Source organism: Leishmania infantum, chromosome 22, assembly GCF_000002875.2.
Source record: "Leishmania infantum JPCM5 genome chromosome 22".
NCBI classification, from domain to species: Eukaryota; Euglenozoa; class Kinetoplastea; order Trypanosomatida; family Trypanosomatidae; genus Leishmania; species Leishmania infantum.
The window spans coordinates 568517-589927 of NC_009406.2; the positions used below are offsets into that span (position 1 = coordinate 568517).

Sequence of the window (21411 nt, forward strand, 5' to 3'; positions counted from 1 at the left end):
ATCGAGTAGATGTCGAACCGCCGCTGCAGAGGGAAGTGGAAACGCCAAACGGCCCCACAGTTGACAAAAACGATCTCTCGACATGGCGGAGAAAAGACTTCCACGAGCTTGTGAAAGCCTTCGTCGATGACAAGGCCTCCAACGAGCTTTCATTCCCATCCACTTTGACACCTGCTCAACGGAATATGGTGCACCGAATCGCAATGTCATTTAACCTCGATCACAAATCCAGCGGTGAGGGTGCCAGCCGCGCCTTAAAGCTGACAAAAATTGGCGGAATAGTTGATGCACTGAAGCGGCAGCAAGACGCGGCTGAAGGCGGGGTTCGGGTCAAGACCATCGATGGGTATCAAGGGGCGCAAAAACTCAAGCACGACCATCTCTCTGAAAGTGATATTCTCTCGCTTGAAGAAAAGCTCAAGCCGCACAAAAGCAGCATGGCTGCTGAAATCAAGGCTGTGGCGAATGAGCCATCCTTGGAGAGAAAGTGTTTCCGAGTGGCTCAGGGAGGACTCTCTGCAGTGCCTAAACTTAGCCGACCAGTCGACCGCGCTCAATTGAATCAGTTTCGTATGTCGCTACCAGCGTACCGGCATGGCCCACAAATTATTAAATCGGTTCAGGAGAATTCTGTGGTTGTTATTTGTGGCGACACTGGCTGCGGCAAAACTACGCAAATTCCGCAGATGCTCTACGACGCTGGGATTTTCGACAAGCACCATGACGTCATCTGTACGCAGCCTCGTCGAATCAGCGCACTCTCTGTTGCGCAGCGCGTGGCGACGGAACGGGGTGAGGCCTGTGGGGATAGCTGCGGGTACGTTATCCGCTTCGAGAACATGACGAGCGCGAGCTCGCATATTATTTACCAGACTACAGGTATATTGCTACGCCGCCTCCACTCTGAGCCGGACTTGAAGAATGTCGCATGCGTCGTCGTCGATGAGGTGCACGAGCGCGATGTAGAAACGGACTTTTGTCTGCTCTTGTTGCGCGATAGACTGCGTGCACAGCAGGAGCATCCGGAGATATACCCACTGCAGCTCAAGCTTGTAGTGATGTCGGCAACAGTGCAGGTTGACGCGCTTGTGTCGTACTTTTCCGGCTACAACAGAGGTCGCGATATCCCGCTCATCACGATCCCTGGTACACTGTTTCCTGTGAGGGAGTTTTTTTTGGAGGATGCCTTGCGCAAAGTTGGCGCCTCGGCGTCCGCCGCACCAGCGATGAGACTCCTTTCGAACCAGAAGCGAGAGGCTCAGCGGAGCGCCGACACGCTAGGGACCGAGGGTAATGCTGCGTTGTACGAACAGCTGAAGTCGGTGGTGTTCGACACGTTTGACCGGGATGTGGAAGGGCTTGTTCCTTACGATCTTGTGTGTGATTTAATCAAGAAGATTCACGATGAGTCTCGTTCTCACGCGGAGAGTATTTTGGTATTTCTGCCAGGGTGGGCGGCGATTTCCTGCATTGCGAATCGACTCAAGCGCTCACAGTTTGCAAGGGAGCTCTCTATCTTGATGCTACACTCTAGCCTTACGACGGCAGAGCAGCAGCGCGTTTTTGAGCGGCCACCGAAAAACTACCGCAAAATTGTGCTCGCCACTAGCATCGCTGAGACAAGTATCACGATCAACGATATTGTCTACGTTATTGACAGCGGTCTCGTGAAGGGGACGTCATACGATCCCATGGGCAACACCAGCGCTCTCAAGGCGACGCTGATCGGCAAGGCAAACGGGGTGCAGCGACGGGGCCGCGCCGGGCGCTGCCAGCCTGGTGTGTGCTATCATCTGCTTCCTAAGGCGGTGTACGATGACTTGCCCGGCTTCCTCCCTCCCGAAATCGTTCGGTCTCCACTCGAGGAGGTATGCTTGCAATTGAAGGCCATCGAGTCGAACCAGAAATGTGCGCAGGTATTATCGCGGGCGATGAGTGCGCCGCCTACGGAGGCAATAGAGCACGCCGTACAATTTTTGACGGAAATGGGTGCGTTTACCACTGAGGAGAAGATGGCCAACCTGGGCAGGGCTCTGGCAGCGCTCCCAACGCACCCACTATTGGGCAAGATGCTCTTCACGGCCGCCTGCTTTGGTGTTCTAGACACCGTCGCAACGATTGCGGCTGGTCTTTCGGTCAAGACGCCGTTCATTCGCCCACAGGCCTTTGAAAAGAACAGCGCTAAAGAGAACCTGCTTCGGATTGACAACAACGCTCTGTCGGACCACTTTTGCGTCGTAACTCTGTTCACAGGGTGGATTCGAAGCGGCCGGAGTTTGCATTACGCGACTTCCCACTTTGCTGATAACAACACGCTGCGTTCGCTGGAGCGGACGAAGCTGCAGTTCATCAGACTGGTGCTCCAATCGTCCTTTGCGAAAGGGATCGTGTCCCCGGAGGCTCACTTTTCGCGGTACGCAAGCAACAGAGGGCTTGTCAGGCTCGTTCTCCTCTGGTCTCTGTACCCGCGCCTTGCTACCCTTGAGTACCGTGCCAACCGGGGAAGCCAGAACCCTCAGGTGTTCTGCTGGGACAACAAGGCTGCCGTGTTCTCCATGAATTCGGTGCTGGGGTTCTACAGGCGTAGAGACTTTGGTGCGAACTCCTTTATCGTATACTACGACCGCATGAACCTCGAGGCGATGCTGAGCGTTTTCGACGCAACAGCGGTGTCCCCGATTGACGTTGTGCTGTGCCTGCGCCAGCTCACGGTGCGGCCGCTGCTTGAGGTGCCAGCGCTCTTCTTGCAGGACACTGAGAGCAAGCTGGCTCCGCCGGCGTACCTAGACGTGAACAGCTTGCCAGACAAGGAGAACTACGCGGCGATGTTTTTCGATGGCGACAAGAAGTTGTACGTGGCCCCGAAGAAGCTGGCTGGCGTCCTTCAAACCGCGCGGGACTGCTTAGATTTCTTCCTCGCCACGTGCATCAAAAGCGTCCGCGCAAAGAAATTTCCTGATTCCTTGGTGCATGTTTTGGCACAGATCGTGGGATATCCCATCATTGGCTTCGATACACTTGCCGCTGGGGTGGCTAGTGCAACTCACATGGATCCTGCTATTCAACAAATGCAGCTGGCCAGCGCACATCTACCCGGGTTTGCCCGTCGCCAGGGGCAGGGTGACATAGAGTCGGACGTCTCTGACGATGAGGCGCCGATCATCGGAGACGAAGACGACGACACATACCTGGGGCGCTTGACCGCAGAGCAAAAAGCATCCGTGGCGGCCGCTTACGGTGACTTGGCGGTGTTCCGCTACGACGGCGTCGCAGAGCTCTTGCATGCGGCCAAGAGGGCAGAGGGCTTGTCAGCCTTGCCGGAGGAGAAAATGGAAGGAGGGGATGTGAACGCCGCCGGCGACGATGAGGAAGACGAGGAGGATGAGGACGAAGAGATCATCGTTGCTAACCTGAACCTGGCGGAGATGCAAGTTGTGCAAAACGCGTGAGTGCCTCTCAAATCGCTGGCCATCTCTTTTCGCTCGTCAGCTTTGAAGGCGGCCTAGCGTGGGGGTGGGTGCTTTGACGCTAATGCCCATCAGCCCAGGTGAAGACGCTGCTTGCTTCAGCTGCTTGTTGCGTTTCGGCATGTTCTGTCGTTTCTTTCCCTCCCCCCTCTCGCTGCGCTAATTTGTGCTGGTGATTCATATCTTATTACTGCCTCTATGTTCTGGACGCCGAGAAGCAGTCTCTAATTGTAAGGTTTGTTTGCTTCTCTTTTCGCTTTGTTGTCTTCAGGCGAACTCCCTCCGCAAGAAGTATTTATGTTAGAATAAGTTCTCGCTGCACGCGCACGCAGGCACTCATCTGCATGAGGTGCAGATCTCTCTGCACACTATCCTGTAAAACCACTTCGAGGAGAAAAAAGATAAGGGCGGGCCACGTTCTTGAAGATCAACAGAGGAGACTAGCTATGCCCAGGTTTGACGCGGTGTGTCTGCTGTCCTCGTTTTCCCCTGATGCACGAAAAAAGTAGCAGCTTCGTCTATCTCAGGCGAACGCGCCACGGAAAGTAGCTGTGCAGGTGCCGAGGAGAATTGCAGATTCCTCCGACACGCTGCCGTTCGACAATCAACTCGGCACAGCGCGTATGGTGGAGCAGTGTCGACAGCAGCCAAGGGGCGCTGTTGTGTGTGTAAAGCAAAAAAAAGCAAAAACTACTGCCACGAAAGTGGCTTCTTTTTTTTTTTGATTCTTCCTCTCTTCTGTGTACATTTGCCACTGATACTGCGGCACTCTCAGCGGTACGCGGTGCAGTACTCATAAGCACATTCCAATTCGCCTGGACTCAGGGTCAGTAGTAGTAGCTTTTGTCATCTGGAGTGCCTCCAGCAATTCATCAGTATGCTGTGCATCAGGAAGCTAGCGCTCGTTGACAGAGCCGAGCCAGGGACGGTGTGGAGCTACGACCTGAAGAAGCAATGGTACTACGGTGATCTTGTCGCTGTCCGCGTGCACGATTCCAACGAGAAGGTGCTTGGATCGACGATCCCGGATGTCTTTGCCCCGTCATCGGAGGCAGGGCAGTCTACAGTGTGTGTTTCCTGGATCAACGAATACCCAGCGGAGGAGCCGATGGCGTCTGAGAAAGCGCTCGAGGAGAGTCTCGGCGAGCCACCCGCTGGTGACTCACGAGGTGAGGCCGCGATCGACGGAAGCGATCCGCCAGAGCCTAAAGCGTCCCCGGTGACGTCGGGGAGCACGATGAATGGGCTCGAAAATTTGACCACTACGCCAGGTGGCGTGGCCGAAGGCGCCAAATACGCTGAGCCGTGCTCCGCCTCAATTCCACTGAAGCCTGAAATTCCTGCCGGAGGTGCCGCTGAGAGTGATCAAACTGTAACATCTGACAAACCCACCGCTGCTGCTAAAACCGCGACGAAGGCAGCAGAAGATCCGTCGGTGTTGCCGAATTCTTCGGCGGCGGCTCCAGGCTCCCCGTTCAGCGAGGCGCCCACTGCAGAGGAAAGTGGTGCTGCCTGCGTCCCGGTATCCGCGGCTTCGGTGGCACGCAAGCCCATATTTAGCGGCTGCACGCCGATCAGCATTGCTCAGGCGCCAAAGGGTGTTCTCCACTTTCAGGTCATTACGGTGCTCGGCACAAAGGTGGCCGTGGGAGGGGCGAATGTGCAGTCAATCCTGGAGGCTGACACGTCGGAATCACCCCGTGTTCAGCACTACGCTGTGCTCATCACCCCAGCCAACACAAATGCGGAGAGTGCCAGCACAATTCACGCGGTGCTGGAATTCAGCGTTGTTGTCGGGACAATAGATATTGCTACCGTAGTTTCTTTAGCCGCCAGCGCTTCGTACGCACCGATGCCCACGCCTCTCCGTGCCGGTAGCACTTGTGCTTTTTCGACCCACACCTTCTACTTCCCCTCTAAGTTTCTCACTGGGAACGGCGTCTACATTGTGACGAATGTGCTGTGCGCGGAGAGCTTATCGGACAACTCCGTGCACTTGGAGTTTGCTTTGCCAGAAGACTTAAAACGGTTGCATGTGCTGCCGGAGAAGAAGGCTGTCCTCAAAGAGCGCGGCGAGCGCGCCTACTTCACGTGCACTTGGGATGTGCTTAGTCCCTACGTGGGCACCGCTAACGGCAAGGACTCGCAGCTTACATCGGCTGGGCTTCATGTTTTGATCCGCGACGGCGCTGAAAGCAGGGCTCCTTTTGATATCGAACTGGTTGGTGAGCCTCCGTCAACAAACAGCGTGGGTCCTTACATGTTTTTTGTAAACCACGCCAAAGTCACGAACAACTCTTGCAATGCGGATGATGAGGCGATCTTGATGGACATTTTACCTATTTCACTCGTCACTCGTGCGGTCGCGTAGCCGGCCACTGCGACACGGATGCCGTCAGCCGGTGGCATGAATCCCTCACGTCCTCATCTGCTGCGCTGAGAGGGAGAGCCGCTGGGCCTTGTTCTTTTCGTTCCTGCGGTCTCGGACATCTTCCACGAGTGACAAAGCGCGACAGAGGGACGCTTTCCTTCTTTGTTCTGCCATGCATTTTTTTCTCACCCATCGTGATTTGCGCAAACTAGTTATCTTTTCCTACTTTGTGTACCGAGGCTTATCTTATCCGCCCCACCTTGTCGCTTGTGCGAACAGGGGCGAGGGGGGAGGCCTGACAAAAACACGCACGGCACGCTCACCCCTTGCCTCTCCCTCCTTGTTCCTATTTCAGATATGTCACTGTGGTGTTTCTCTTGCTTTTCAATCGCTGCTCGCCGAGGTCTCTGTACAGCGCCCCTTTCCGCTGTAGAGGCCAGCCGCTTTGCTTTGTTCGAGTCTTCGTGTACAAGTGAAAGAGCCTGTCCTCCACCTTTTTCTTTTTTTTGTCACTCGATAGTTCAGCCCTGATAAGAGTAAGAAACACCTCAGTGCGTGGCATCACAGGGCCCAGCACCCGCCCCGTGGGGGAGCCCAGCAGCCCCACACCCCACCGGCGCCGAACCACTTTTTGGTGGCGCCAGGGCCAGGTACCCTACGACGTGGGGTGGGGGGGTGAGAGCGATTCGTGGCTACTGACGCCGGCGGCCCGGTCCTGGATGACGTGGCGTCGGGGCGGCCTGCGACAGGGCACGCGTGTGTGCCATCCATATGCGTGTTTAAGTGTCGGCGCGACCCGTGCGTGCCCAACCCGGCCTTCGCGCTGCCTACTGGTTGGGGGCCCTGGGCCACCCCGAGGCAGATGGCCCGGGTGGCGGCCGGCGCCATCGGGGCGACCGTGGCGCGTCCAGCGGGGCGGGTGGCGGGCTGAATGTGGGACGCGGGCCGTGCTCAGGTGGCTGCGCCGGCGTTGCCGCAGCACGTGCTTAGGGTTGCTTTTCCCCACCCGCTGGGGCCCGCGATGAGCAGGGCAACATGGAGTTCGGCTTCAAGTTCACTGGAAAAAGCGCGCGCCGGAAGAAACGAAAAAACGTTTCTGGGCTAGCGCTTCGTCTTTGAAAGTGCTCGAAACTGCGTTGTCTTGTGTCTACACTACTTGTGTGTGATCCCTGGAGTTTTTTTATTCCGGCATCTGTGATGACGTGCGCAGTGGCACGCACCGATTCTTCTCAAACATGCAAAAAAATGCGCCCATTCAAAGCTTCAATCATCGAAAAAGGAAAGCTCTTAGAAAGACGATAATCGATTAAATTCTCTAGCATGAGGAAGTACACTGCGAAGGATGCATGCAGTCTTCTTCGGAGTACCGCCGCTCTACTCTTCGTACCTCTCTTTCGAGACTCCGTCTTGACGTCAGCAGGCGCTGCATCTGATGCTTCGCTGCCGACTCCTCTGCGTCGACTCGCCCGGTGCTCTGCCGCCTCGCTCTATCTCCCTCTCCTCCTCTGTGCTTCGCCTCCCCACTCACACAAACACACACACTGACGCATACGCTGTCCCGCTCTCGCCTTTGCTGTCTTGTGCGCAGGGTATCGCATTGTGCATAATGGTCAAGTCCCACTACATCTGCGCGGGCCGCCTGGTGCGCATCCTGCGTGGCCCCCGCCAGGACCGCGTTGGTGTGATCGTCGACATTGTCGACGCGAACCGCGTGCTGGTGGAGAACCCGGAGGACGCGAAGATGTGGCGCCACGTGCAGAACCTGAAGAACGTGGAGCCGCTGAAGTACTGCGTGAGCGTCAGCCGCAACTGCAGCGCGAAGGCGCTGAAGGATGCGCTGGCCTCGTCGAAGGCGCTGGAGAAGTACGCGAAGACGCGCACTGCTGCGCGCGTGGAGGCGAAGAAGGCGTGCGCCGCGTCGACGGACTTCGAGCGCTACCAGCTGCGCGTTGCGCGCCGTTCTCGCGCGCACTGGGCGCGCAAGGTGTTCGACGAGAAGGACGCGAAGACGCCCGTGTCGTGGCACAAGGTTGCGCTGAAGAAGATGCAGAAGAAGGCCGCAAAGATGGACTCGACCGAGGGCGCTAAGAGGCGCATGCAGAAGGCGATCGCTGCCCGCAAGGCGAAAAAGTAAGGCCATACCCTCACTTCGCTTGTTTCGTGATTTTTCGTGGGAGTCGGTGGCCCTACCACCGGTCTTTCATTGGCTTATTTCTATCCGGTCTGAAAGAGGTACAAAGGCGAACGCATTGTAGTGAGTAATGGTGTCGCAAAGGGTGATATGAGTGGGGCCTATGTACATCCCTCAGAATCCACGAGGGCGGGCGTATGTGGAAGTTGTTTGCGGCATCTGTGAGTGCTCGCGTGTGCCGCGGTGCGTCGGTGGCACTTGTTCGATTCCCCAGGCACGCACGCGGGAGCTGTCGATGTGGAGCGATGAAACGCCTACGAGAATCGTCGTGTGTCTCCCCCTTGACTTTTGCCTGTGGAGTCTTCGTGCGCACGTTGCAGTTGTGACCGGATGATGCAAACCGCAGCAAGTTTGACAGTCATTTGTGGGTGGCTTCTTCAAGGACCCTCTCGCTTTCTCTCTTCCTCGCTTATCTTCTTTCGCATTGCACAGTCGTTTCCACGTGGAGGGGTAGTGCTTTCACTGCTTCTTGGGGAGAGTCACAGGCGTACATATGTACACATACGCACTCTGTCGTTGTGTTTGAGAAGGAAGTGGCAGAGGAAAAATGATTCTTATCGGCCTGACGGGCGGAATTGCCTGCGGCAAGTCATCTGTGTCGCGAATACTGCGAGACGAGTTTCACATCGAAGTCATCGATGCCGACCTTGTCGTGCGTGAGCTGCAGGCCCCGAATTCTGCGTGCACTCGACGAATTGCAGCGCGGTGGCCCCTCTGTGTGCATCCAGAGACTGGGGAGCTGAACCGCGCAGAATTAGGCAAGGTCGTCTTCAGCGATGCACAAGCTCGACGGGAGCTAGGAAAGATAATGAACCCCGCGATCTTCAAGGCCATTCTGAAGCGCATTGCCGCCGCGTGGTGGCATGACCTTTGGCGCAGTGGCGCCGCCTCGTCGCCATCCATTGTGGTGTTGGACGCGCCTACATTGTTCGAAACCAAAACGTTCATGTACTTTGTCAGCGCCTCCGTCGTGGTGAGCTGCTCAGAGCAGCGTCAGATCGAGCGACTGCGCAGCCGAGACGGTTTCTCGAAAAAGGAGGCGCTGCAGCGTATCGGTAGCCAGATGTCTCTCGAGGCAAAGCGTCGGCTTGCCGACTACATTATCGAGAACGACTGCGCAGACGACTTGGACGCGCTTCGCGGAGTTGTGTGCGCGTGTGTTGCGTGGATGTCGCGGCAGTCAAACAAGCGGCTCACGTACATGTTTGGCACCGTGGCTGCTGCTGCGGTTGGTGTGGCGGCCGCCGTGGGCTACGCTGGTTACCGACTACTGCTAGCGTGAGGGGTTGTGCTTGTTTTATTATCATGCTTGCGTGGAGGTACCTGCCCTCCGTGTAGGGAGAAGCGTTTCAGCTGTCATCAAGGAGACAGTTCTGACCCCCCCCCCTGGACGGGGCTAGGAGAACAGTCTCTGCACTGTGCATACTGGGCGCTCTCTCTCACATGCATGAGGGAAAACAAACATCGACTCGCAACTACAACGTACCTCTTTTTTATTGCTTAGCAAGGGAATAACTCAGTCTTGTCGCAGCCATAATTCGAGACGCTAAGCTAGCTGTGTGCCACGTACGTGCCCTTAATGCGCGCGCGGCTCTTGGTGCAGTCGATTTCACGCAGAGAAAGATGGATAAGACAGATGCTACCCTGCTGCAGTCGTTATGCGGCGCATGAAAAGATTTATGTAGACGTCTTGTCTTCCTCGCTCTTAGCTCAGTCATTCTCGCTTTTCTTTTTCTACGCTGAGGCTTGTGCTTGTGTGTGTCTGTGTGGATATATGTGTTTCTCTCTACATTTGTACTCTCTACGCCACCATAACACACTCCCATCGATCACCCTTTCACCGAAGCCGTCGCCATCAACACACAGGAGTGTCTCTATAGGCTTTCACAGCGAAAACGAATCTCTTTCCTTTTTTCCCCTCATCCTCTTCCGCGAAACTGAAGCGATTCTCTCCGTTGCTGCGCCGCGGGATGTCGTTCACCGAGTGGCCTGTGAGTAGGGTTCGCCAGGAGTTCGTCGACTACTTCAAGAAGCAGGGCCACACATTTGTGCCCAGCAGCCCTGTCTGCCCGCACGATGACCCGACCCTGCTGTTCATCAATGCCGGCATGAATCAGTTCAAGGCGCTCTTTTTGGGGACCGCTGACCCCAACACTGACTTTGGCCGTCTGAAGCGCGCTGCCAACTCGCAGATGTGCATTCGCGCTGGTGGCAAGCACAACGACTTGGAGGATGTCGGTCGCGACACGTACCACCATACCTTTTTCGAGATGCTAGGATCATGGTCCTTTGGCGACTACTTCAAGAAAGAGGCCATCCAGTGGGCCTGGGAGCTCCTGACAGAGGTGTACAAGCTGCCTAAGGATCAGCTCTACGTGACCTACTTTGAGGGGGACGAAAATAACGGACTGGACCCGGATCTGGAGGCGAAGGAGCTGTGGGGCCAGTTTCTCCCAGAGAGCCAGATCGTCCCCGGCAACGCCAAGGACAACTTTTGGGAGATGGGTGACACTGGCCCGTGCGGTCCGTGCTCGGAGGTTCACTTTGACCGTATCGGTGGACGCAACGCTGCTAGCCTCGTCAACAAGGACGATCCGATGGTGGTGGAGATCTGGAATCTGGTGTTTATGCAGTTCGAGCGTCGCGCTGGTGGCTCCCTCACCCCGCTGCCGCAGAAGCACATAGACACCGGCATGGGTCTGGAGCGCCTCACTTCTATTCTGCAGGGTGTCAAGTCCAACTATGACACAGATGCGTGGATTCCTCTCTTTGAGGCCATCCAGACTGCGACCGGCTACCCCAAATCGTACGCGGAGATCCGCAACGACCCCGACAGCGATGCCTTGGTGGCCTACCGCGTTGTCGCCGACCACATTCGCTGCCTGACGTCTGCCGTGGGCGATGGCGTCATGCCCGACTCCGTCGGCCGCGGCTTCGTGCTGCGTCGAATTATCCGCCGCGCTGTGCGCTACGGTGTGCAGTTCCTCGGTGCCAAGCCTGGCTTCTTCACGCAGCTGGTCGACAGTGTGTGCACCTCCTTGGGCCCATTCTTCCCGCACCTGAAGGAACCTCGCAATATCCAGCGCATCAAGACGGTGCTGGCAGACGAGGAGCAGTCGTTCGCCAAGACATGGGAGATGGGGCTGAAGCATTTCAACCACGCCGTGAATGAGTGTCGAGCAAACAACTCTAAGGTGATTAGCGGCTCCGAGGCTTTTGTGCTTCACGACCGGTACGGGTTCCCGGTGGATCTGACGTGCCTGCTGGCTGAGAAGGACGGCATGACGGTGGACCTGGAGGGCTTCAACGCGGAGATGAAGGAGAGCAAGGTTAGCGCAGGTCGTGTGGCGGCCACCAAGACCTTCATTGACGCGTACCAGCTCGAGGAGCTCAAGACACGCGGTATTCCGCAGACCGATGACGCCGCGAAGTATGTCTGGGAGGACTCCACCGGCGACTTACTCGCTATCTTTGACAAGAAGAACAGCAAGTTCATCTCTCTTCTGGAGCCTGGCAACGACCTTGGAGCCGAGGGGGTCGGTATCATCCTGAGCACCACGAACTTTTACGCCGAGTCTGGCGGGCAGGTGTACGACACCGGCCGCCTGGTCGCGGCTAGCGACAGTGTTTTCGAGGTGAAGAAAGTGTACAACGTGGCCGGCTACGTGGTGCATGTGGGCAACCTTAGCAAGGACTCTGCCTCCTCGATCCCCTCGTCCGCGGTGGTGCAGCTGCAGGTGGACTACGAGCGCCGCCTGCCGATCGCGGCAAACCATACCACGACGCACCAGCTGAACTGGGTACTGCGCCGTGTGCTGGGGGAGAAACCGGACAACTTCACAGAGGTGCAGCAGAAGGGCTCCCTCGTGACGGACGAGATGCTCCGCTTCGATTTCAGCTATAACACAAAGCTGTCGAACGAGGACCTTGTGCGCGTGGAGCGGCTACTGAACGAGAAGATCCAGGCGGGCCTGCCCGTCTACCGCGAGGAGGTGCCGCTGGAGGCTGCTAGCAAGATCAACGGTCTTCGCCATATGTTTGGCGAGAAGTACCCCGACCCCGTCAGCGTCATCTCCATCGGCACCCCAATCAACGAAATGCTGGCGAACCCCGAGAAAGAGGAGTGGCGTGATTACGCCGTCGAGTTCTGCGGCGGCACGCACCTGAAAAACCTCAAGGAAGCCGAAAAGGCGGTGATAATCTCAGAGGAGGCCCTCATGAAGGGCGTGCGCCGCGTGGTCGTGGCCACCAAGTCGGAGGCTGACAAGGTCATCAAGGCTGGAGCTGTTCTGAAGGGACAATACGATGAGCTGATGAAAAAGGAGGCGACGGCGACCAGCGTCAAGGCGCTTTCAGTGCTGAACAAGAAGGTAGGTGACAGCTGTATTCCGCTGGTGCTCAAGAACGAGATGCGCGACAACATCGACGCGGCCATCAAGCGGATGAACGCGACCCTCAAGTCGCAGGCTGCAGAGGCAAGGGATAAAGCTGCAGAAGCAGGCAAGGCCCTCGGTGCGTCGTATGACGCTGCCGCCGCGCCATTCCTCGTACACCAGATGACCGAATTCGGCGCGGAGCGTGAGGCACTGCAGGCGTTTTCCGACGGCTTCACCAGCACCGTGAGCGGACCGGTCGGCGTCTTCCTCATCGGCAGCGACGACGAGAAGGCGCTCGCGATTGTGTCCATGCCGGCCGCTTTTGTGGAGAGGAAGATGAGCGCTGTCGCGTGGGCCAAGTCCTCCATTGGCAAGGGTGGCGGTAAGCCCAACGCCGCTCAGTCCGGCCTCCCCGCCAAGGACGTCGCTGCGGCTGCGGCGAAGGCCATGGAAGAAGCAGAGAGGATGAAGGCGTCTCTGTAGAGCGACATGGATGCTTTCCGTGCTGATAAATAAGTGCTCACGCCGTTCTTGGCACCGCGACAGTCCACGACGCCAGTGCGCTGGTGAGGAGAAGCACCTTGGCTGTGTGTGTTCATGCCCGCTTTGAGCGTTCTCTCCCAATAATATAACGATTTGCGCGCGCGAGACAGGAGACATGCATGTGCGCTCCTTTACATTTTCACAAACACACGCACACGCACACGCACGCATTTTTTCCTCTTCGGGGTCTCTCTTCCATCGAATGCATCAAGGGACGCGAGCCAAGTCGGGAGGGGAGCACATCAGCTGTTGGGGTTGGGCGCCTAAGCACACTCTCTTTTTTTTTTTTGCACCGTTGCTGTCGTTGTTCTCGATCCACCCATTTCTCCATCTGAATACCTTTTCTTGTTCCCAAATCTCTGACGAACGTTCTCCATCAAAGTGATCGAATCGAGAAGGTGTGTGGGTGTGAGGCACCCACACCCGCACCCACACGTGCACACCCATACACTCGTAAGCAAACGGAGAACCACGTGCGTGGTGTGTTTCTGCGTGTGCACGTGTATGTGGATGTGTATGTGAGAGAGGGCGTCTATATATGCGCGCGTCTGCGGCGAGCTAATTTTGAGGCGGAGAATTCCGTAAGGAGTGCCATTCCAGAGGAACGCAAACAGAGAGGAGCGAACACACACAAAGGCGATGCCCTCTACCATAAAAGCGGCGGTGCAGTGTCAAGCGTGCACACGTTCGAGGCATTACCAGAGGGCTAGGGAGGTACGATGCGGCTGTGCACCCATTGCCAAGCTTCATTTGTTGTCTCCAACCCAGGGCCTTCCCTCCTCCCTCTCTCTCCGGCTGGCGCGATGGCATGTGCAAATGACTCACAGGCTCGTGGTGTGATGGCTGCATCACATTACGTTGCATCCCTATCCTCATACGCGTAGTATGCTTTCTTCGTGTGGTACCGTAGCGAGGGAGCCCCTCAGGCTGCTCATGGTCGTTTTTGTGCGATGTGCTGCGGGGATCAATAGGGGCGAGACGCCCAACCAAGGTGTCTTTTCAGCACGACTCGTCACCTCGCGTGCGTCTCGTCACCCGCCAAGTCCTTTCATCTTCTCTTCTTCGCATCGCCCTCTCTTTTGCCCCTCCTGATGGAACGCCGGCGCCGTGCTACCGGGTGCCTCGCTTTGGCATTGCGGATCTTCTCTTTGCCTCCTGTGTTTTCCGCTCACGCACTATGTTGACGGGGAAGCGAGGTGAGGAGGTACGACGCTTATCTTTCTAGTCAACAGCGGTACCGGTGCCTCTTCATCACCCTCGATTCCGTGAATAGGGAGTCGACCCACCTCTGTCATCACCACTAACAGCACACACCTCCGCAGAGGGTATAGCTTTAAGCAAGTACACACACACACACACAATTACCACACGCAGTGCTCCATCGTACGTTGTCTCCATTTTTTCAGTTTATTTTTTTGTTGACGTGCTCAACAGCGTCGTCGGCTCTGCTCGTGTCTTTTCTCTTTCCTGTCAAGCCTTTCTGTGCGCCGTCTCGTTCTGTTTTCCCTTTCTCCCCCTGTCTCTATCCACCACTCTCCCCAAAAAGCGCTCCGAGGCACTGGCAGGTATCGTGTGTGTCTCCCCGTCTTAGGCGAAACTTGCGTGTGCGTATCACCAACCAGCGCACCACTTATTAGCGTGTGTGGCGCCGGATGTCTCGTATCTTCTACAGAGGCAGAGCACGAAGCAGAATAGAGAACGGCAGAGAGAGAAAAAAGAGGGGGAGGGGCAGTTGCTGTCTTCACAGTGTATATGCTGTTCTAACGCGCAGACGTGTGCACACACGAACACAAAAAGGCGCACACCTACGTAATCACCGTGCTGAGGTTGCAGCAGCGAGTCACAGTTGTTTCCTTTGCAGTGTTAGCTGTTGGGCCCCACCACACGACCCACCCACGCATACAATCAAACGCTTCGATAGCACACTGCCGTTCCTTTTCTGAACTCCCTCGGCTCATCCGTTGGGGAGGACTGCGCAGTAGGACAGAGACCCCACACCTTAGTCGCGCAAGTAGATTGCCCTCGCGGCGCTATGTCTGTATCCGCGTCCTCCTCGAGGGCCGCCGCTGCGTCGTCTGTAACCCTCGATGCCACGGCTACCCCACACACCACCGACGCTGCGAAGGAGACGTTCAAGCTTCTGGTGTGGCGTCTCGTTCTGGTTGACACAGCCGAAGACAGCTCGCAGTGGTCTTCGCGGGCGAAGCAGCAGTGGGGCGGCGGCAAGCCCCTCTTCGTGTCCGTTAGTAACAAATTCAAGGAGCATGGCAGCACCTCGTCGCAGAAGCTGGTGTTTGGTAATCCACAGCAGTCGCAGCAGCAGTCGTGGAGCGGGATCGAATGGCGAGAGAGCAATATTATACCAGTGCCGCTGGATGATGATCCTGTGCTGATGATCGAGGTTGGCGTGCTCCGGCATGGCAAGAAAAATGTGCTGGGGCTTGGTATAATCAACACGCAGTCGATGCTGGCGGAGAACCGCCAGTACACCAAGTTCACCGTTCATGTGCTGCCGACTCACACTTCGATTGACGCCTTCACAGTGCACGCGGTGGCAGAGGTGGAGATCCACAGCAGCCTGCTCCACGAGTCACCCGATCTCAACTTCACCCCGCTAGAGTACAACTACGGGACCGTGCGAGTATCCACTGTGGACTTTTACTACCCGTCTTTCTTTCTCACGGGGACGGGTGAGTATATTGTCTCCAACGTGCTGTGCGCGATGAACATGACAGAGTTCAGCTCCCTGGCTATGCAGCTGGTTCCGTTGCACTCGGCTGCCAGCTACATTGCCACGGAGCCGTCTCAGGTGATTACGGTGCGGCCGCAGCAGCGCGTGTACTTTAGTGCTACCTGGAATCTGACTAACCGAGCCTGCATGAAGACGCTGGAAATGCAACTCAGGGTGAACGGCTCACAGAAGCCGTCGGCACCAGTTCTGATAAAGGTTCACAATCAGGTCCCACAGACGTCAGGCAACACAGACCTGCCCTTCCACTACTGGGTGAACACCACCTGCATCACAAATCGACAAATGCTGCCGTCGCAGGAGTTACCCCTCATCCATGCCGTTCTTCCAGTGTACCGCTTTATTAGTCGCAGCGCCCCCATCAACCAAACAGAGGGCATGATCGTGGCGTTCGACAAAGACAAGGGCGAGCATGTGCTGGTGCGAGCGAACGGCGTGCCAGTGACAATGGGCAAGCTTTACGGAACTGGCCATCATCAGCAACGACAATCGCCGCAGCGCCTGTCTTTGCAGAAAGCAGGCATCAGTGCCTCCGCGCTGAGCAGAGTGGAAAGTATGGACCTCAACGCTGTCAGCGACTTGACATCTCCGTTCGGCTTTGACACGAACGCCTCCTTCGTTGTGCGCGATAGCCGCGTCAGAAACCCATTCCCGTCGCGCGGGCCGCTGCTGAATCTCTCACAGAAGACGTGTTTGTGCACCATTGCTCTTGGGCTGATTCGCGGGTTTCCCATGGTGTACGAGGCCACCACCGGCCTGTCTCCATCCTTCCAAGTGAGTGTGACGCTGCTGGATCAGCGCGGGTGGCAGATTGTGCATGGTGAAACTCTCCCCAGCTACCATAGCGCCAGCGGCAGCCTGCGATGGGCGGAGCAGCTGGTCCTGCGGAAGTGGCCAGGAGCGACGTCGCAGCAATTTGTTCGCCTCAATCTGACCGAGGTGCGGCCCCGCGACGGGGACGAGACGCCGATCGGCGCTGGTCTCATCTCCCTCCCCAGCATGCAGCGCCTATACACACAGAACCCGCTGAGCGTCGCCTTCTATGTGTACGAGACGTACTCCTTGTACGATCAGCTGAACTCGTCATCCCTGTTAATGAAAGACGTCAACGTGATGTTCTCGGAGCTGCGCTGACAATAGAGACGTGCCTCTGCGCCGTGACGTCGTATTGCTTTCTTCCTCGCTCTTCGTTTTGTTTGCCCGAGATGGTCCACTGTGACACCCCGACAATCATGAGCACCACTCTCTCCCTCGCTCTACTTTGTTACTCCACCATGGATGCCATTGTGCAACGCTGAGCCGTGCCAGCCCTACCTCAGCGCGTATGGTAGTGTGCCTGCTTCTCCGTCTTGACGTCAGCAGGCGCAGCATCTGATGCTTCGCTGCCGACTCCTCTGCGTCGACTCGCCCGGTGCTCTGCCGCCTCGCTCTATCTCCCTCTCCTCCTCTGTGCTTCGCCTCCCCACTCACACAAACACACACACTGACGCATACGCTGTCCCGCTCTCGCCTTTGCTGTCTTGTGCGCAGGGTATCGCATTGTGCATAATGGTCAAGTCCCACTACATCTGCGCGGGCCGCCTGGTGCGCATCCTGCGTGGCCCCCGCCAGGACCGCGTTGGTGTGATCGTCGACATTGTCGACGCGAACCGCGTGCTGGTGGAGAACCCGGAGGACGCGAAGATGTGGCGCCACGTGCAGAACCTGAAGAACGTGGAGCCGCTGAAGTACTGCGTGAGCGTCAGCCGCAACTGCAGCGCGAAGGCGCTGAAGGATGCGCTGGCCTCGTCGAAGGCGCTGGAGAAGTACGCGAAGACGCGCACTGCTGCGCGCGTGGAGGCGAAGAAGGCGTGCGCCGCGTCGACGGACTTCGAGCGCTACCAGCTGCGCGTTGCGCGCCGTTCTCGCGCGCACTGGGCGCGCAAGGTGTTCGACGAGAAGGACGCGAAGACGCCCGTGTCGTGGCACAAGGTTGCGCTGAAGAAGATGCAGAAGAAGGCCGCAAAGATGGACTCGACCGAGGGCGCTAAGAGGCGCATGCAGAAGGCGATCGCTGCCCGCAAGGCGAAAAAGTAAGGCCATACCCTCACTTCGCTTGTTTCGTGATTTTACTTTAAAAAAAAAACAGAACGCAATTCGGAAGGAGCAACCGTGATGGCGTTTTTTCGGTGGAACGGGCTAAAGCACAGATTCTGCACTGCGGAGTGACGCCGCAACCCTGACTGAGCCACCGGCAGCATGCGAAGGCCGTGCTCACCGAGCATAGTTCAGGTGCTGTTGGTCATGTTCTGATGCCGTAGCGCAGCCGGCCAGGCGGCCGCAGACTAAGCAGTGACGCTCGTAAAGCGCGTCAGGTTGTGGAGGGCTTTGTGTCTCCTTCCACCCACGATGTTGCGCACCCCTGCCTTCTCTTCCGCGAAGGCATCTGTCTGCATGATGATTGCCGCTCGTTTCGCGCCTGTGTTTCTCTCAGTCTGCACTGGTGCGTTCCACCTACTCTCGTTTCCCTCATCACTCTACGCCGTCCTCTCTGACTGTAGCCTCTACTTCTTTTACAGCTACTCCTCCGGGACACACATACACACACACACGCATACACACGCGCATCACTCAACGCAAGCAATATACTAAGCGGAAAGACAAGCAAGCAGGCAAGAAAAGGGGAAACAAGGAGCAAGTCGACTGCAGCCCTCGGAACGCCCTCTTTTCTCTCTGCCCGTCGATCTTCTCCTTTCATACAGGTTGTGTAGAGGCGCAAATACCCGAGAGTTGGGCACAGAATGGGTCTATGCGCTCGTGAGCACACGTAAAGAGGGAGAAGTGCCGCCGTCGGTGTCCTCTCTTCATCTTATCCTTTTTTTTTGTTGTCCGAACGTCCTTTGCTCGCTCCGCCGTGCCTGCGTGCGTGTGTGTGCGAGAAACTACATCAGCGTCTTTTGGAGGGCAAGAGGCGATAGCGGGCCGGCCAAACAAAGAAAACGAATGCAAATAAACAAATAAACATACCCGAAACTCCCCTCCACCTTTTCGATTTTTTTTTGTCGAGTGGCTTTGTTTTTCTTGCTACGCCGGTGTTCTTTTCATCCCTTCCCTTTCCCCTTCCTCCCCTCCCCTTTTTGTGTTGTTGCCTTCTCCACTCCTCCTCAGCACGCTAATCTCTCCTGCTTTCTCGTTTCATGGGTGAGCTTCCTTTTTCTCTTCGTGTTTCTTTCGTATTGGCCCTGAAGTGTTTTTTTTCTGTGAGCTCCCTCTTACCTCTCCCTCTCTCGACTCTGTGCGGCTTTTTAACCCTTCTCTCGCTTCTGTCTGTTTGTCGTTCCACAACTTTCCCCTTCGCTCCTCCCTGTCGCTTCCGCCGCTGCTACTCCGACTTGTCTTTCCGTGCCTTCTAGTCTTACTCCCGTTTTTCCAGCGCTTTTCTCGTTTTCCTTCGTCAGGCCTCAGTCCATAGCTCTACCCTGCCTGCGCGTGCTTCTACGTGTGCGAGCTCGAATAGCGTGCCGCAACATAATCTCACGATCAAATCAGTCCAGAGAAGAAAACGGGTTCCGACTGAAGAGGGCTCGTTGGGGAGAGAGGAAGGAGGGGGCTGTGACGCGTGGGCGTGTTTCTGCGTCTGTGTCTGCGCGCCTTCGATACTTTGAACGAGTAGGAAGTGAAAGGCCCAGAGCTACCCACACGAGGCGCACGAGGAAGCCCCGCAGAGCTGAACAAGTACACGGCTACGGGTCAATACCAAAAGAAGCAGAGTAGGAGAGGGCGTTAGCAGAGTGTGCTCAAGGACGCGGGAGCGTTGTGCTGTAGAGTCCTGACGCATAGCCCACGCGCATTTTCTAAGCTCCTCGGCTATGGCTTTTGAGGTAGCTTGCGTTGTCCACGCTGTTTCTCACTGCTCCACCACCTCCCACCCCCTTCTTTCACAGCACTCACACTTTTATCCACGCCGTGAGCTTGGGGTGTTCTTTTTTTCTTGTTTTTTTTTTCTTGTGTGTGCGTCGTGCAGTGACCACGCGTGCAGGCCCCAGCAACCTTTTTCGCCTCTACCCCACCACTGCCTTTTTTTTCCTTTGGTGCTGCACACATCTCCCCTTTAGTCCCCCCCCCCTGCAACCCCTATCTGCGAGTGTCAGTGCGTAAGGAGAGTTGCACCTGCGTCATTACCCACTTCTTCCACGTGTCTGCAGTAAAGTATAGGCATCGCAGCGGCGCATACACTTGCAGGCACTCCCTCCCCAAGTGGCGCGCAGGTGCTCGAGGGACTAAATCTAAAACCGGAGAGGTCATCTCCCCTGCAATTGAAGCAGGATATACGAACCTGCTCTCCTCACCTTCTGCACCTCTTGCTTTTCCTTGTTTCGCATTTTTTTGCCTTTCCACTTTCGCGTGCGTGTACGCTTGTTTGTTTCTGCGCTCTTTTGGCTCTGTTTTAGTTTTTCGTTTTAGCCTTAATCGAGTTTCGGAGCTCGTTGTTGCGTGCGTGGCCAGTTGTCTTCCACGCCACCGCCCTCTTCCTCCTCGTCCCAAGACAATCCCTCTGTGCACTCTCCATACTCACACCGGCGACAGGGCACGAGTCGAAGACGGCCAACGGCGAGAAGAGGACGGACACAAGTCTACGTCTGGCACACAAGCAAACAGCAGTGCCGGGCGCAAAGCGCAGACAAGCCAGCCGGTGCGACTCACGCCTGTTCTCCCCTCTTTCCGCACCCCGCGCACTGACGGAAAGCAACAACACCGAGGGAAACTCTTGCCTTTCGTTTTTTTTTTGTTCAATTCCATCGTAAATATCTATTTACTTGTTGTGGCTTATCTGGCTTTTGTGGTTTCTTCCGTGTTGACTGGGGCTTGCACCTAACCGCGCTCTGTTTCTTTCGTGCAGGCACTTTTTTGTTTTCTCGCCTTTTTCTGCCCTCCCCCCTCCTCCGCCTTTGCGTTTACCTCCCGTGGTGTTTCCTTCATGGGTTTGCTGGGTGCCATCTGCGTTCTCCCTTTGATCTTTATTTGTTTGTTGTCTGCGTTTTGCTGTGCTGCCTCTCCTGGAAGCCGCGCCACCGCCGCTTTCCCTTCGGTCTTTTTAGTGTGCCAGTTTCTTTATCCCTCCCCGTACTCCACGTCGGGGACTGACAATGAAGGATCATGTGCTGTTCACTGGCGCGACGTCAAACGCATTTGAGCAGTCGGCAAACACGCGGGGTGTGGCCGATGAAGTCACCTCGGCACGCAGCTACTATACTATGAATAGGCCGTACCCCATGCCCTGCGCTGCCCGGAAAAGAGTACTTCCAGAGTCACTGTCCTCTGAGACACACCGCACAGTGGAGACGCTAGCTGCGGGTTTCTCGCGTCCACATCGACTGCTCGCAGAGAAGCCTCTGGCGGATACGGCAGAGCCGCAGCGCATGCTGGTACCTGTGGATGCCACCGGCACCCCTCAAATGCTGCTGATGCCGTCTCCCAAGGGCACACCCAGGCTTTCGGCCACCTTCGCACATTTGTCTCGAACTAGTACCGCGAGTGAGACGGCGCTTATGTTTGAGTCGAGTGTGGTAAAGACGAATCCGGCTCTCCATCCACCAGCGCAGAATGTGCATGAGCTGCCTAGGACGGAGATCACCACGCCGCCCTTTTGCGTGAACCGCGTGTTCGCTGACCGGCTGCTTCAGTATGGGCAGACGTTACCGCCGGCGCATCGGCTGCAGAATCACCACGTTTCG

At 56.5% G+C, this 21411-nt stretch overlaps 7 protein-coding genes across 7 annotated transcripts; all 7 read left to right on the forward strand.

Moving 5' to 3' along the window:
• Nucleotides 1–185: 185 nt before the first annotated feature.
• On the forward strand, nt 186–3449 carry LINJ_22_1350 (putative ATP-dependent DEAD/H RNA helicase; the record flags this gene model as incomplete). Its single annotated transcript, XM_001465613.1, has 1 exon — nt 186–3449. The coding sequence occupies one exon, from the start codon at nt 186–188 to the stop codon at nt 3447–3449; it is 3264 nt and encodes a 1087-aa protein (XP_001465650.1).
• An 895-nt stretch (nt 3450–4344) lies between these two features.
• On the forward strand, nt 4345–5838 carry LINJ_22_1360 (hypothetical protein, unknown function; the record flags this gene model as incomplete). The annotated part of the gene is made up of 1 exon (XM_001465614.1): nt 4345–5838. The coding sequence occupies one exon, from the start codon at nt 4345–4347 to the stop codon at nt 5836–5838; it is 1494 nt and encodes a 497-aa protein (XP_001465651.1).
• A 1432-nt stretch (nt 5839–7270) lies between these two features.
• On the forward strand, nt 7271–7972 carry LINJ_22_1370 (putative 40S ribosomal protein L14; the record flags this gene model as incomplete). Its single annotated transcript, XM_001465615.1, has 1 exon — nt 7271–7972. One exon carries the CDS (start codon nt 7271–7273, stop codon nt 7970–7972), a length of 702 nt encoding a protein of 233 aa, XP_001465652.1.
• Nucleotides 7973–8576: 604 nt separating this feature from the next.
• LINJ_22_1380 (putative dephospho-CoA kinase) lies at nt 8577–9311 on the forward strand (the record flags this gene model as incomplete). Its single annotated transcript, XM_001465616.1, has 1 exon — nt 8577–9311. One exon carries the CDS (start codon nt 8577–8579, stop codon nt 9309–9311), a length of 735 nt encoding a protein of 244 aa, XP_001465653.1.
• A 688-nt stretch (nt 9312–9999) lies between these two features.
• LINJ_22_1390 (putative alanyl-tRNA synthetase) lies at nt 10000–12888 on the forward strand (the record flags this gene model as incomplete). The annotated part of the gene is made up of 1 exon (XM_001465617.1): nt 10000–12888. One exon carries the CDS (start codon nt 10000–10002, stop codon nt 12886–12888), a length of 2889 nt encoding a protein of 962 aa, XP_001465654.1.
• A 2092-nt stretch (nt 12889–14980) lies between these two features.
• Nucleotides 14981–16831, forward strand: LINJ_22_1400 (conserved hypothetical protein; the record flags this gene model as incomplete). The annotated part of the gene is made up of 1 exon (XM_001465618.1): nt 14981–16831. The coding sequence occupies one exon, from the start codon at nt 14981–14983 to the stop codon at nt 16829–16831; it is 1851 nt and encodes a 616-aa protein (XP_001465655.1).
• A 240-nt stretch (nt 16832–17071) lies between these two features.
• LINJ_22_1410 (putative 40S ribosomal protein L14) lies at nt 17072–17773 on the forward strand (the record flags this gene model as incomplete). The annotated part of the gene is made up of 1 exon (XM_001465619.1): nt 17072–17773. The coding sequence occupies one exon, from the start codon at nt 17072–17074 to the stop codon at nt 17771–17773; it is 702 nt and encodes a 233-aa protein (XP_001465656.1).
• Nucleotides 17774–21411: the final 3638 nt, after the last annotated feature.